Source organism: Coregonus lavaretus (genome assembly GCF_964263955.1).
Source record: "Coregonus lavaretus genome assembly, contig: HAP1_SCAFFOLD_202, whole genome shotgun sequence".
Lineage (NCBI taxonomy): Eukaryota > Metazoa > Chordata > Actinopteri > Salmoniformes > Salmonidae > Coregonus > Coregonus lavaretus.
In genome coordinates, this window is record NW_028156408.1 from 85470 (window position 1) to 101247 (window position 15778).

The 15778-nt window shown below is 43.1% G+C and overlaps 1 protein-coding gene across 2 annotated transcripts in view; it reads right to left on the reverse strand.

The window, feature by feature from the left end:
* ddr2l (discoidin domain receptor family, member 2, like) overlaps window positions 1-15778 on the reverse strand; it is a 55003-nt gene that overhangs the window by 15639 nt on the left and 23586 nt on the right. The window contains exons 2-10 of one of the 2 annotated variants that reach the window (XM_084200391.1): window positions 13934-14038; window positions 11125-11227; window positions 10314-10542; window positions 7997-8144; window positions 5787-5892; window positions 5258-5444; window positions 4195-4441; window positions 1135-1221; window positions 349-491 (exon numbers count right to left, since the gene is read on the reverse strand). In XM_084200391.1, coding sequence (XP_084056517.1) covers window positions 349-491; window positions 1135-1221; window positions 4195-4441; window positions 5258-5444; window positions 5787-5892; window positions 7997-8144; window positions 10314-10542; window positions 11125-11227; window positions 13934-13991 — 1308 coding nt within the window. In that variant the 5' untranslated portion in view covers window positions 13992-14038. Of the gene's footprint in view, window positions 1-348; window positions 492-1134; window positions 1225-4194; window positions 4442-5257; window positions 5445-5786; window positions 5893-7996; window positions 8145-10313; window positions 10543-11124; window positions 11228-13933; window positions 14039-15778 lie in introns of both variants that reach the window. The other variant, XM_084200390.1, reaches the window with a different exon arrangement.

The following is a 15778-nucleotide window of genomic DNA, read 5'->3' on the forward strand; positions in this document are numbered from 1 at the left end:
ATGGACATTAGACCGGTGGAAATTTGTCCTTTGGTCTGGAGTCCAAATTTGAGATTTTTGGTTCCAACCGCCGTGACTTTGTGAGACGCGGTGTGGAAGGCCAATATCGAAGGATGCGGTGGATTAAGACATAGCCCATGCAAAAAACGGACAGATTCTTTATTCTATTTAGATTTCCAAAAAAATAAAAAAACACTTTCCAGGCCCTTAGCCTTCATCAGGTTTGTTGCTGAAAAGTTACTGAATTTCCTCTTCACTTCTTTCAGATCCCATGCTGCCTTCTCAGTTCAACCTGCTAGTCAAGGGGGTTATGACCAATGTGGGTATCCAGAATATAGTCTGTCCTACCTTCTCCAGCACCTTGCACACATACTGGCACCACAAGATCAGGAAGATGATCACTACGAGCAACAGGATGATCGTCACCAGACAGCCAATCAGAATAGGGGTGTTCCCGTCATCCGGTTGGTCCTTGGCTGATGGGTTGGTCGCTGAGGGGGAGGAGTTAAGGAGTTGATTGATTTACTTTATTTGAAGAAAAAAATACATCGACCTACAGCCAGTAATATATACATTTAAAAAACGATCAAGGACATAACACAATCAAGTCACTGAGTTATTTCCATAGTGGAAACTATACTGTATACAGTAGAAGCAGGTTAGATGGATCCATTCCATTTCCTTCAGCTTATTTGACACTTTTTTAGCTACAATTAAACGACTGAAATGAAACAAAGTGTTGAAATATTCAGAGGTGCTACATAGGAAAAGGGAAGTGTTGGGTTACATTTTTAGAAAACACCTAAACTATCTAGAACCTAAAAGGGTTCTTCGGCTGTCCCCATAGTAGAACCCTTTTAAGAACCCTTTTTGGTTCCAGGTAGAACCCAATTGGGTTCCATGTATAAACCCTTCCCAGAGGGTTCTACATGGAACCCAAAACGGGTTCTACCTGGAACCAAAACGGGTTCTACCTGGAACCAAAAAGTGTTCTCCAATGGGGACATCCGAAAACCCCTTTTGGAACCCTTTTTTTTTTCGAAGAGACTACCCCGAAACGCTCAGTTTTAAATTTTCCCCATTAATGGTTATGGTAAGGATTGGAAGAGGGGAAGCTGAGAGTTGAAAGGTTACCAGTCTTGTGGGTGGTGGGCATGGAGCTCTCCTCCTTGGGCCAGGGAGATGTCACCACAGGGGTTATCTGAGTAGGAATCACAGTGTCTGCTGTGGGACAAAACAAACAAATTAAGTTTATTTCCAAAACGCTATTTACATAAATGTTTCAGATTTGTGTTTTTTCATCAGAAATGATTTCGTATGGGTACCTTCATGTGTGTGTAAAATATTACTGTTCTCAGATTTTTTTATTCATAGACTTTATGTGTATTTTTTTGAGCAAAATGCTATACCCTGCTGGTTTTAAAAATGATTTGTGTCTGTGTGTTTGTGCGCATGTGTTGGAAATAGGTGTAAATATTATCATTCTGGTAATGAAAGTTTGCTTTGTGAAAAGCTTTATGTACAGTCAAAAGTTTGGACACACTTACTCATTCAAGGGTTTTTCTTTATTTTTACTATTTTTTTGACATTGTAGAATAATAGTGAAGACATCAAAACTATGAAATAACACATATGGAATCATGTAGTAACCAAAGAAATAGTTAAATAAATCAAAATACATTTTATATTTGAGATTCTTCAAATAGCCACCCTTTGCCTTGATGACAGCTTTGCACGCTCTTGGCATTCTCTCAACCAGCTTCACCTGGAATGCTTTTCCAGCGGTCTTGAAGGAGTTCCCACATATGCTGAGCACTTGTTGGCTGCTTTTCCTTTACTCTGCGGTCCAACTCATCCCAAACCATCTCAATTGGGTTGAGGTCGGGGGATTGTGGAGGCCAGGTCATCTGATGCAGCACTCCATCACTCTCCTTCTTGGTAAAATAGCCCTTACACAGCCTGGAGGTGTGTTGGTTCATTGTCCTGTTGAAAAACAAATGATAGTCCCACTAAGCCCAAACCAGGTGGGATGGCGTATCGCTGCAGAATGCTGTGGTAGCCATGCTGGTTAAGTGTGCCTTGAATTCTAAATAAATCACAGACAGTGTCACCAGCAAAGCACCCCAACACCATAACACCTTCTCCTCCATGCTTTACGGTGGGAACTATATATGTGGAGATCATCCGTTCACCCACACCGCGTCTCACAAAGTTGGAACCAAAAATCTCAAATTTGTACTCCAGACCAAAGGACACATTTCCACCTGTCTAATGTCCATTGCTCATGTTTCTTGGCCCAAGCAAGTCTGTTCTTCTTATTGGTGTCCTTTAGTAGTTGTTTCTTTGCAGCAATTCGACCATGAAGGCCTGATTTACACAGTCCCCTCTGAACATTGATGTTGAGATGTGTCTGTGACTTGAACTCTGTGAAGCATTTATTTGGGCTGCAATTTCTGAGGCTGGTAACTCTAATGAACGTATCATCTGCAGCAGAGGTGACTTTGGGACTTCCATTCCTGTGGTGGTCCTCATGAGAGCCAGTTTCATCATAGCGCTTGATGGTTTTTGCGACTGCACTTGAAGAAACTTTCAAAGTTCTTGAAATGTTCCGTATTGACTGACCTTCATGTCTTAAAGTAATGATGGACTGTCATTTCTCTTTGCTTATTTGAGCTGTCTTGCCATAATATGGACTTGGTCTTTTACCAAATAGGGCTTTCTTCTGTATACCCCCCCTACCTTGTCACAACACAACTGATTGGCTCAAACGCATTAAGAAGGAAGAAATTCCACAAATTAACTTTTAAGAAGGCACACCTGTTAATTTAAATGCATTCCAGGTGACTACCCCATGAAGCTGGTTGAGAGAATGCCAAGAGTGTGCAAAGCTGTCATCAAGGCAAAGGGTGGCTACTTTGAAGAATCTCAAATATAAAATCTATTTTGATTTGTTTAACACTTTTTTGGTTACTACATGATTCCATATGTGTTTTTTCATAGTTTTGATGTCTTCACTATTATTCTACAATGTAGAAAATAGTAAAAATTAAGAAAATCCCATGAATGAGTAGGTGTGTCCAAACCTTTGACTTGTAGTGTATATAAAATGTGTAGCTGGATTGGAATATTTGTATCCTGTATATTTGAGTGTGATATGTGGTTGTCTCTTAAGATTAATGCACTAACTGTAAGTCACTCTGGATAAGAGCATCCGCTAAATGACAAATATCTCATATTACTGTATTTAATTATTTATTTAAAACATTTAAATATCGATGTCACAAATGTATCATTTGTACATTTCTTTATAACAAATGTAGTTAACCTAGCAGTTCACTTATTTATCCAAGAGTGAGGCAGATATTGCATTTGCAAAAAAACATGATTATCTGAAATGAAACCATAAAGTGATAGATTTTAAACAAATACAGTACATGTCTGTCATTGAACAACCCCATGTCATGATTATATAGTGAAACAACACACCAATCTCTCTCATAAGTTCTTTGAACAATAAAAGCAAATTTACCAACATTTCAGAAAATGGATATATAACGTTAGCGTTTTGGAACAAAACTCTTCAAGTGGTTACCTGTATTCACATATGACACTGAACATTAGAGTATATATTTTCACAGGGGTTTAGATGGTACGCTGATATTTCACAGGAGTTCAGATGGTACGTTGATATTTCACAGGGGTTTAGATGGTACATTGATATTTCACAGGGGTTTAGATGGTCCATTGATATTTTCACAGGGGTTTAGATGGTACGCTGATATTTCACAGGGGTTTAGATGGTACGTTGATATTTCACAGGGGTTTAGATGGTACATTGATATTTCACAGGGGTTTAGATGGTACATTGATATTTCACAGGGGTTTAGATGGTACAATGATTCTCTGCACATTGCTTGTGCTTGTCGTGTCACAAACTAAAATCAGGCAAACATCGAATATTTTTTTAAACCAGGAAATGGCGTTGCGGTTTCTACATATTGCACAGGTCTTTAAGTGTTTGCCAGTGAAACGTGCCTGGCGGGGCTCAACATGTGTACAAGGCCAGAGAGCGCTGGAAGGAAATCATTGTATCCTAACGTCCCACAGGGGATGAAGAGAAGTAAGGAAGGAAGTCAACCGTAACTAAGCGGTAGATCCGTTCCATGTGAGATATTTCTTTGCTTCCCCTCCTACCTGACTGGAAGGAGATCTCGCTGAACATCATCCACACATCAGCGAAGTGGAAACGGCAGCGCAGGGCCTTGGCATTACGGCGTCCCAGAGGCACGGTCACGTAGCGAGCGCTGGGGTTGCGGTCGTCCAGCACCGTGTGGAACTCCACCGGCTCCACCTCCCAGTTAGCGATGAGGCGGGGCTTGAAAGAGCACGACACGGAGGAGAAGATCTTCACCCCGCGGTAGAACATATTGTTACTGTGCACCTGTTCAGGGAGGACCAGAGTTACAGACGAGCTACACGAGGAAGTCAGTAGGTTTTAGTTCAGCAGTGTAACTTTTGACCAGCATGAGAAAAAAAACGTGAGCCTCTTCATCCTATTGTTCACGGGCGTGAGCTGCACATCGAAATGTTAAAAATGAAACCAAAATATAATTTATGCTGATCAGCACAAACCTCTCGCTGAGTCGGCACGGTTACGCCAAGCTGAAATGAATGCGATCGTCACACTTGGCAAAAGTTACCCGTTTAATGTAGCAGGCCAGTAGGTTACACAGACCGGAACACCACATCGTATGAACATGAAATCCAATTATTTTCATCTCCTTTGTCCTTCCTCTATCTTTCCCCTACTCTCTTGTCTCGCTTCTCTGTCCTTAACATCGTCTGTCCCATGCATTCTCTGTCCTTAACATCGTCTGTCCCATGCCTTCTCTGTCCTTAACCTTGTCTGTCCCATACCTTCTCTGTCCTTAACATCGTCTGTCCCATGCCTTCTCTGTCCTTAACCTTGTCTGTCCCATGCCTTCTCTGTCCTTAACATCGTCTGTCCCATGCCTTCTCTGTCCTTAACATCGTCTGTCCCATGCCTTCTCTGTCCTTAACATCGTCTGTCCCATGCCTTCTCTGTCCTTAACCTTGTCTGTCCCATGTCTTCTCTGTCCTTAACCTCGTCTGTCCCATGTCTTCTCTGTCCTTAACCTCGTCTGTCCCATGTCTTCTCTGTCCCATTCCTTCGCTGTCCTTAACCCCTTCTGTCCCATTCCATCTCTTTCCTTGCCCCCCCACTGCTCTTTAGTACCTTCATGGAGGTGAAGTTCCTTTGTTTGTCAAAGACAAACTCCATCTCCACATAGCCAGAGCCCAGACTCCCGTTCCTCCAGCCCACATAGTCGTATCCAGGCCACACGTGGTACTGCCGCGTCCTCAGGAAGTCATCCTGACCAATCACACCGTCCGTCAGCTGACCCAACCCCCCAGACAGTTTCCTTGAGAAGGAAGGCACAGTAATTGATTTAATTCATATAGTGTTTTTCCAGTGCTCAAAGCGCTTTACATATTGAGGGGAAACAAAACCAAAACAGGGTAAAGGATAGAGTTGTAGTGCATTTCAGGTCGAATTCTATTGAGTATGTGTTGGGTTGTTGTTCCATCTGGAAATGTAAGTCTCTGATATCTGATGTTGCCTACAGTGGGACTGGTTCATTGTGTGTGTGTGTGTGTGTGTGTGTGTGTGTGTGTGTGTGTGTGTGTGTGTGTGTGTGTGTGTGTGTGTGTGTGTGTGTGTGTGTGTGTGTGTGTGTGTGCAGGCAGGCAGGCATCAGGCCTACCTTCGTTCGTGGGCGCCGTCGTATGTGGAGTCGTTGAGGCTGGCAATGGGATACCCAGGAGGCATCATCAGCTGACCTTCAGGGGAGCTGTATGACGTCAGGCCGTCTATAGTACGCAGGAGAGGAGGATAGGGGTAGAGAGTCGGAGGAGTCGAGACAGAGACTCTGTTTTGAGTCATCATTTTAACCGATCGGACAGTTTCACACACACACAGCTTGATGCTGTCTCAGCAAACCCTAATCCCCCTGTGGTGTGGTCACAGACCCAATTCCACCTAGCTTTATCGTGTCCCAACAACACAAACATATCCCTTCATTTTACTTGAACAGAGAGACAACCACAGAATGCATTATGCTACACAACATCTCTCACAACATGTCGTGTGTGTGTGTGTGTGTCAGAGGAGGCTGGTGGGAGGAGCTATAGGAGGACAGGCTCATTGTAATGGCTGGAATGGAATTAATGGAACAGTATCAAACACATCAAACATATGGAAATTACATGTTTGACTCCGTTCCATTTATTCCATTCCAGCCATTACAATGAGCCTGTCCTCCTATAGCTCCTCCCACCAGCCTCCTCTGATGTGTGTACATCGTGTGGCGGTCAGTGACGTTTAAGATGAGGGAGGGCGATTTTTTTTTCATGAGCGTGGCCTTATTTCTATTACAACATATTGGATGACTGACATTCTTATTCCATTCATCCAGTTCAATGTAACATCGATATGTTTAGGCTACTACATGATACTGACATGTTCCGTATACCCATTACGAGGTTGCTACAACCGAGCCTATGAAAGAAAGTTTACAACGTAGGTGCACACAGGTCGAGAGAAAATGTTGAGGTGACAGACAGTGACACATGGACTGACGGTGATACATTCAATACCTTCTTGCACACTCTTGCCTGCATCTAGCTGATATAGGGTGTAATCATTAGTCCCAACAGTTGCAAACAAGAGTTTCTATTGAACAAATTCAGGTATGTTTATCCCTGTTTTGTTCCACTTGCTTCTGTTTAAGAAACATTTTTCAACAGAATCAGCGGAATGAATACACCCCTGATCACGCGTAAACACAGTTCACTTTCACAGCATCCACGTTGTATTCCTTCTCGCATGCGCTCTCCTCCTCTCACCTCTTCCCTTCGCTTGTGGACTTCAACGCACAACACATCAGCTGTATGTGACCAGGCGAAAAAACCTTTCCAAGCCAAACTGCTACCTACATAATTGTCACCATATTTGCTAAAGTAACGTCATAGTCAGCATAGCTAATAGAACTAGTAAACCCGTTAGTAAACCCGCTACAATCATGCAGTAACGTTACAGTGTACAGTTAGTAAGCAGTTACACCAGCGGGCCCCGGTGGCAATAAATTAGTAAAACCAGAAGCTTACCTTGATTTGGAAGAGTTCCAGTGTTGTGTTAGATAGTCATAGCCAGCTAGCTAACATAGCATCCCTCTGTTTGAGCAGGGTGTTTGAGTAGGCTAAACTAGCTAGCTGCATTTGCTAGGTAAGTGAAACTGAAAGTGAAAAGAAATGACAAAATCTCTCTCTCTATTTCTCTCTTGCTTCTCCATTTTGGAAGAAATTAATTTATTCAAAACTGTTCAGCTATTGTCTTTCTCTCTCTTTGAGTCAACTACTCACCACATTTTATGCACTGCAGTGCTAGCTAGCTGTAGCTTATGCTTTCAGTGCTAGATTCATTCTCTGATCCTTTGATTGTGTGGACAACATGTCAGTTCATGCTGCAAGAGCTCTGATAGGTTGGAGGACGTCCTCTGGAAGTTGTCATAATTACAGTGTAAGTCTATGGAAGGGGGTGAGAACCATGAGCCTCCTGGGTTTTGTATTGAAGTCAATGTACCCAGAGGAGGACGGAAGCTAGCTGTCCTCTGGCTATACCATGGTCCTACCCTACAGAGTGCTGTGGAGGCTACTGTAGACCTTCTTTGCAAAATAGTGTGTTTTAATCCATTATTTGGTGACGTGATTATATTTAGTATAGTTTTGATCTAAAAAGGATAACATTTTAAAATATTGAAAAAAATATTTTTTAATGAAATTCACTGAGGAGGATGGTCCTCCCCTTCCTCCTCTGAGGAGCCTCCACTGATCTGGGTGACCACACACACACACGACTATACCTCCAATGGTGTACGTGTGTGCGCATGCATGTGTGTGTGTGTGTAGCTCTCACCATGCCAGGGGCACCCGTACAGCTCCAGTCTCATACACACAGTGGTGGGCATCTTGGTGACGGGGATGAGACGGAGGTAGCGGCTGATGATGGGAGGGTGCAGGTCTTTGATCACAGAGGCATAGGCGTTGTCGTTCGCCTCCATTGTCTGACAAGAGATTAGAACTAGTTCAATTACAGAGCGGTCCTGTGTGACTCAGTGGGTGGAGCTTGGTGCTGTCAAGGTTGTGGGTTCGATTCCTGGTGAGGTCACCAATATGAGAATATATGCATGTACTCCTGTCACTTTGGATGAAAGCATATACAGTGGGGAGAACAGGTATTTGATACACTGCCGATTTTGCAGGTTTTTCTACTTACAAAGCATGTAGAGGTCTGTAATGTTTATCATATGTACACTTCAACTGTGAGAGACGGAATCTAAAACAAAAATCCAGAAAATCACATTATATGATTTTTAAGTAATTAATTTGCATTTTATTGCATGACATAAGTATTTGATACATCAGAAAAGCAGAACTTAATATTTGGTACAGAAACCTTTGTTTGCAATTACAGAGATCATACGTTTCCTGTAGATCAGGTTTGCACACACTGCAGCAGGGATTTTGGCCCACTCCATACCTTCTCCAGATCCTTCAGGTTTCGGGGCTGTCGCTGGGCAATACGGACTTTCAGCTCCCTCCAAAGATGTTCAATTGGGTTCAGGTCTGGAGACTGGCTAGGCCACTCCAGGACCTTGAGATGCTTCTTACGGAGCCACTCCTTAGTTGCCCTGGCTGTGTGTTTCGGGTCGTTGTCATGCTGGAAGACCCAGCCATGACCCATCTTCAATTCTCTTACTGAGGGAAGGAGGTTGTTGGCCAAGATCTCGCGATACATGGCCCCATCCATCCTCCCCTCAATACGGTGCAGTCGTCCTGTCCCCTTTGCAGAAAAGCATCCCCAAAGAATGATGTTTCCACCTCCATGCTTCACGGTTGGGATGGTGTTCTTAGGGTTGTACTCATCCTTCTTCTTCCTCCAAACACGGCGAGTGGAGTTTAGACCAAAAAGCTCTATTTTTGTCTCATCAGACCACATGACCTTCGCCCATTCCTCCTCTGGATCATCCAGATGGTCATTGGCAAACTTCAGACGGGCCTGGACATGCGCTGGCTTGAGCAGGGGGACCTTGCGTGCGCTGCAGGATTTTAATCCATGACGGCGTAGTGTGTTACTAATGGTTTTCTTTGAGACTGTGGTCCCAGCTCTCTTCAGGTCATTGACCAGGTCCTGCCATGTAGTTCTGGGCTGATCCCTCACCTTCCTCATGATCATTGATGCCCCACGAGGTGAGATCTTGCATGGAGCCCCAGACCGAGGGTGATTGACCGTCATCTTGAACTTTTTCAATTTTCTAATAATTGCGCCAACAGTTGTTGCCTTCTCACCAAGCTGCTTGCCTATTGTCCTGTAGCCCATCCCAGCATTGTGCAGGTCTACAATTGTATCCCTGATGTCCTTACACAGCTCTCTGGTCTGGGCCATTGTGGAGAGGTTGGAGTCTGTTTGATTGAGTGTGTGGACAGGTGTCTTTTATACAGGTAATGAGTTCAAACAGGTGCAGTTAATACAGGTAATGAGTGGAGAACAGCAGGGCTTCTTAAAGAAAAACTAACAGGTCTGTGAGAGCCGGAATTCTTACTGGTTGGTAGGTGATCAAATACTTATCTCATGCAATAAAATGCAAATGAATTACTTAAAAATCATACAATGAGATTTTCTGGATTTTTGTTTTAGATTCCGTCTCTCACAGTTGAAGTGTATCTATGATAAAAATTACAGACCTCTACATGCTTTGTAAGTAGGAAAACCTGCAAAATCGGCAGTGTATCTAATACTTGTTCTCCCCACTGTATTGGCTAAATAGCTAAATAGCATATATTCTATAATAAATTACACCCATAATAATCCCTATTTACACTTTGTCTCGTGGAACACAACACTGTAATGCAATGCATTCTGGTTTTACAATCATTCCAAAGCCTACAGAATATGTATTTGGCCTAGCCTGGACAAAATCCTTTCCTCTGTTGTTTGTCCATCTACAACTGTATTTGACCACAACTAAACATACTCTATATATTTGTCAGCCAAATTCAGAATGTTTGTGCTCTGGTCATTTCAGCAACAACAAAAAAAGATTTCCCCTCAAATGGCTCATAATAGTTATAAACATATGGAAAGGACATAACACACTACTTTTCCCCTCCCTTCCCCTCATTCTTTATGCCACTTCCCTTTCCTGCACTCCTTACTTCCCTCACTCCCTCACCTTGTTGCCAAGGCGATTCCTCCAGGACCTCCAGAGCTGGCCATCGTGGCTGTAGTTCAGGCGGTACATGCGGGCAAATTCTTTACCCGAGTTCCGGGCGTAGCGGCCTTGGGTGCCCACCACTGTCAGGAAGGTGAGCTGGCCCAGGTCGACCTGCAGGTATTGGGTGTCAGAGGGCTGCAGGAGCCCCGCTGGGCACCACGCCCCGTCACCCTCCTCCCGGTTCAACCTGCACCCAGATAGGTTTAGGTTGATTTGAACATCTTGGTACATATTAGGTCGTCATTGTAAATAAGAATGTGTTCTTAACTGACTTGCCTAGTTAAATAAAGGTAAAAAAAAAAATACTAAAAAATGCATGAACGTACATAAAATGTGATTTTTTTTTTTTTACCAATATATAAAACAGAGACAAATATAGAAGATTACTAAATAATGCCTAAATGATGCCTAAATGATGAATAAATGTATGGAAAGATGACTAAATGTATGGAAAGATGACTAAATGATGACTAAATGTATGGAAAGATGACTAAATGATGACTAAATGTATGGAAAGATGACTAAATGATGACTAAATGTATGGAAAATTCATCATCAATAAGTTGCAACAAATTGGGATACCACTAAATCAATAAATATGAAGAGGAGAGAGTGGGGCACAGAGAGGAAGATAAAGGAAGCAAATGAATGGAATGCAGGAAGAAAGGGATTTGTGTATTTTTTTACCACAGTCCAAGAATGCAACGAAAGATTAATGTCACACTTCATACACTGGCATTGTGCTGTGCTGTAATCAATGAACACTTACCTGGCATATTGTGGCCCGGTGGTCTCGTACCATTGGCTGGAGGCGGTGATGTCATGGTCTTTGATTCTGCCATCCTCCATGCCAAGAGGGTAGCGGCAGTGTGCTGCCATAGAGGAGTCAGCAGAAAGTGGACGTGAGGTCATTACTGGTCATATTGTCTCCGGCGTTGAGGACATTACTATGGCTGATATGTAGTGGTCTCATCTACGCTGGCTATCTTAAGGTGAATGCACTAACTGGAAGTTGCTCTGGAGAAGAGCGTCTGCTAAATTACAAAAAATGTAAATATAGGATCAACTTCTCCCCCTCAATCATAACCTTAACCATTAGTGGGGAAAATGCTAAAATGACCCAAGATCAGTGTCAAGGGGCAACTTCACCCTGCACTGCCTTGGTACTTTTTAAAATGAACCTGTGAAATACAGCATCTACATGAAGCCTGCAGGGACTGAACGGTCAGTGTATGTGTGTATATGTACGGATGAGTGCCAGAGAATTTGAGGTATTGACGTAGGTAGGTCAGTTGGGCTAGCAAAAAGAAGCCCTCCGAATCCAATGGAGGGAAATTACAGTTGGGTTTTAAAGAGGGGAGACTTAAATATGGGGTGCGTCCCAAATAATATCTCCTTTCTCCTGAAGTGTCCACTTGTTCAATACTGACCACAAATCTAAAAGCATTTGATAATTGGTGGCATGTGCTAGTGGGAATTTCCACCATATTTTTTCCACCAGTCACTTCCTTTCAAATCAGTGAAGGGAAGTGAACAAGTGTACATTTTGGGAGGAAGGAGAGATAATTGGGACCAACGCAGGGATTAATCCAGGGACTAATCCAGGAACTACTATGTGACTAATCCAGGGACCAATCCAGGGACTAATACAGTGGCTTGCGAAAGTATTCACCCCCCTTGTAATTTTTCCTATTTTGTTGCCTTACAACCTGGAATTAAAATATATTTTGGGGGGGTTTGTATCATTTGATTTACACAACATGCCTACCACTTTGAAGATGCAAAATATATATTTTTGTGAAACAAACATGAAATAAGACCAAAAAAAGAACTTGAGCGTGCATAACTATTCACCCCCCCTCCAAAGTCAATACTTTGTAGAGCCACCTTTTGCAGCAATTACAGCTGCAAGTCTCTTGGGGTATGTCTCTATAAGCTTGGCACATCTAGCTACTGGGATTTCTGCCCATTATTCAAGGCAAAACTGCTCCAGCTCCTTCAAGTTTGATGGGTTCCGCTGGTGTACAGCAATCTTTAAGTCATACCACAGATTCATAATTGGATTAAGGTCTGGGCTTTGACTAGGCCATTCCAAGACATTTAAATGTTACCCCTTAAACCACTCAAGTGTTGCTTTAGCAGTATGCTCCCGAGTGGCGCAGCGGTCTAAGGCACTGCATCTCAGTGCTTGAGGTGTCACTACAGACCCCCTGGTTTGATTCCAGGCTGTATCACAACCGGCCATGATTGGGAGTCCCATAGGGCGGCGCACAATTGGCCCAGCGTCGTCCGGGTTTGGCCGGTGTAGGCCGTCATTGTAAATAATTTGTAAATAATTTGTTCTTAACTGACTTGCCTAGTTAAATAAAAGTTAAATAAAAATAAATTTAAAAAAGGGTCATTGGCCTGCTGGAAGGTGAACCGCCGTCCCAGTCTCAAATCTCTGGAAGACTGAAACAGGTTTCCCTCAAGAATTTCCCTGTATTTAGCGCCATCCATCATTCCTTCAATTCTGACCAGTTTCCCAGTCCCTGCCGATGAAAAACATCCCCACAGCATGATGCTGCCACCACCATGCTTTACTGTGGGGATGGTGTTCTCGGGGTGATGAGAGGTGTTGGGTTTGCACCAGACATTTTCCTTGATGGCCAAAAAGCTCAATTTTAGTCTCATCTGACCAGAGTTCCTTCTTTCATATGTTTGGGGAGTCTCTTACATGGCTTTTATCTGGCCACTCTTCCGTAAATCCCAGCTTTATAGAGTGTACAGCTTAAAGTGGTCCTATGGACAGATACTCCAATCTCCGCTGTGGAGCTTTGCAGCTCCTTCAGGGTTATCTTTGGTCTCTTGGTTGCCTCTCTGATTAATGCCCTCCTTGCCTGGTCCGTGAGTTTTGGTGGGCGACCCTCTCTTGGCAGGTTTGTTGTGGTGCCATATTCTTTCAATTTTTTTTACATTGGATTTAATGGTGCTCCGTGGGATGTTCAAAGTTTCTGATATTTTTTTATAACCCAACCCTGATCTGTACTTCTCCACAACTTTGTCCCTGACCTGTTTGGAGAGCTCCTTGGTGGTGCCCCTTGCTTAGTGGTGTTGCAGACTCTGGGGCCTTTCAGAACAGGTGTATATATACTGAGATCATGTGACAGATCATGTGACACTTAGATTGCACACAGGTGGACTTTATTTAACTAATTATGTGACTTCTGAAGGTAATTGGTTGCACCAGATCTTAATTAGGGGCTTCATAGCAATGGTGCTGAATACATATGCACGCACCACTTTTCCGTTATTTATGTTTTAGATTTTTTTGAAACAAGTAATTTTTTTCACTTCACCAAATTGGTGTATGTACATTACATGAAATCCAAATAAAAATCCATTTAAATTACAGGTTGTAATGCAACAAAATAGGAACAATTCCAAGGGGGATGAATACTTTTGCAAGGCACTGTAGGTGACTAATCCAGTGACCAATCCAGGGACTAATAGGTGACTGATCCCAATTGGTTAGCAATGTGCATGTCCACCAGGTGACGGGCAACAATGGGACGGGGGAGTGGCTGCAGCTGACTCACCTGGGTCGATCTGGGCATTGGCATTGGCTTGAAAGACCAGCAGCAGAAAGAACAGCATGGTGGGCCTTAAATGTCTGAGGACAGATGTAGACAGAGGCTACATCTCTGAGAGAGAGAGAGAGAGAGAGAGAGAGAGAGAGAGAGAGAGAGAGAGAGAGAGAGAGAGAGAGAGAGAGAGAGAGAGAGAGAGAGAGAGAGGCATAAAGAGAGAGAGAGGGAGAGAGGTAGAGAGAGAGAGAGGCAGAGGCAGAGAGAGAGAGAGAGAGAGAGAGAGAGAGAGAGAGAGAGAGAGGCAGAGAGAGAAGAGAGAGAGAGAGAGGCAGAGAGAGAGAGCAAGAGAGAGAGGCAGAGAGAGAGGCAGAGAGAGAGAGAGAGAGAGAGAGAGAGAGAGAGAGAGAGAGAGAGAAGTTTTAGTCACAATTGCTGGAAGGTTGCTGGTTCAAATGAACCGGCAGGTTCATAGCTACCATATTATTACATATTACCATTGTGCCCTTGAACAAGGCACTTAACCCCTGCATAGACTGCGGCTAACTCTGGGCTCCTCTTTGTATGTGTTTGCAGAGCAAAATATAAATTTCCGTCACAAGACAAATGAAGACTGATTCTATTCAACTCAATTCTATTTTATATACTGTACCAGAAATACAAGTAAATATCATGCACTGATCATTGTAGTAAACACATACCTTGTTATAAAATGTTACACTGCTATGAATGCCACTGTTTCATTCTATGGTAGGCCATGAGTAATATTTTTTATCATCTAACTGTTTATTTGAAGTACTGTGTGAATCACCTCAGGCCTTGGAAAAGAGACAATGAATGTCCTAAGCTGACAACTGCATATGTTCATCTAACGAAGCTACTGTTTGGCCAAGTGCACCAATGACTACAACTAACCACAGACAACTCCTCGGGTGTATTCGTTAGTGCACACCGTAGCTAAACTTTTTGCAACTGAAAACGTTTTACATCGAAAACAAGAGTTTCTATTGGACAAATTCAGGTAGGTCCCTCCCCGTTTCGTCCCGTTTGCTTCCGTTTTGGTTCCTAAATGATTCCGCCCCATGTCAATAACCTCACTGTCCCACTTTATCTGCCTCCTCTAATGAGCATCGTCACTGAACTTTGCATTGACAAAGACAACATAGTTCAAGTTCTGAGAACGTTGTGAAGTGTCGCTCAAACCCCACTGTATCCTGCACATCATGTTTCTTCAGAAATGCAACACATTCAACCTTTCTCTCCCTCATATGCACAATCTCCAGCACCATACCAGTGTTTACATACTGTAAGTGAAAACAGCGCATTTCTACGATCTGCAGATAAAAAGATGCTCTACAAAAAGTGCAATTTGATGATGTCATGGAAAGTAAAAACATTACAAAATAGAACGGTGGGGAGGACCATGAGACATGAGATCCGCAGTCACGCAGGAAGCAGGAAGATGCCATCCCCCTGGCTGATGTAATCAGATTGCACTTTTTTTTAGGACATTTCTTCTCTTTTTAACTTCAGAAAATAGAAACTCGCCATTTTCACATAGACATTGGTGTGGTGCTGGAGATAATGAATATGAGGTTGAAAAGTGGTATAAACTCCCCCTTTTAAGTTTCCCTGCCCTATCTATCATCTACTAACCCTGTCTTCTCTAAATCTTTCCCAATGTGTTGACCCCTTCCCCCACACGTCTCTCTCTCTCTCTCTCTCTCTCTCTCTCTCTCTCTCTCTCTCTCTCTCTCTCTCTCTCTCTCTCTCTCTCTCTCTCTCTCTCTCTCTCTTCTCTCTCGTCCTCTCTCTCCTCTCTCTCTCTCTCTCTCTCTCTCTTCTCTCTCTCTTCTC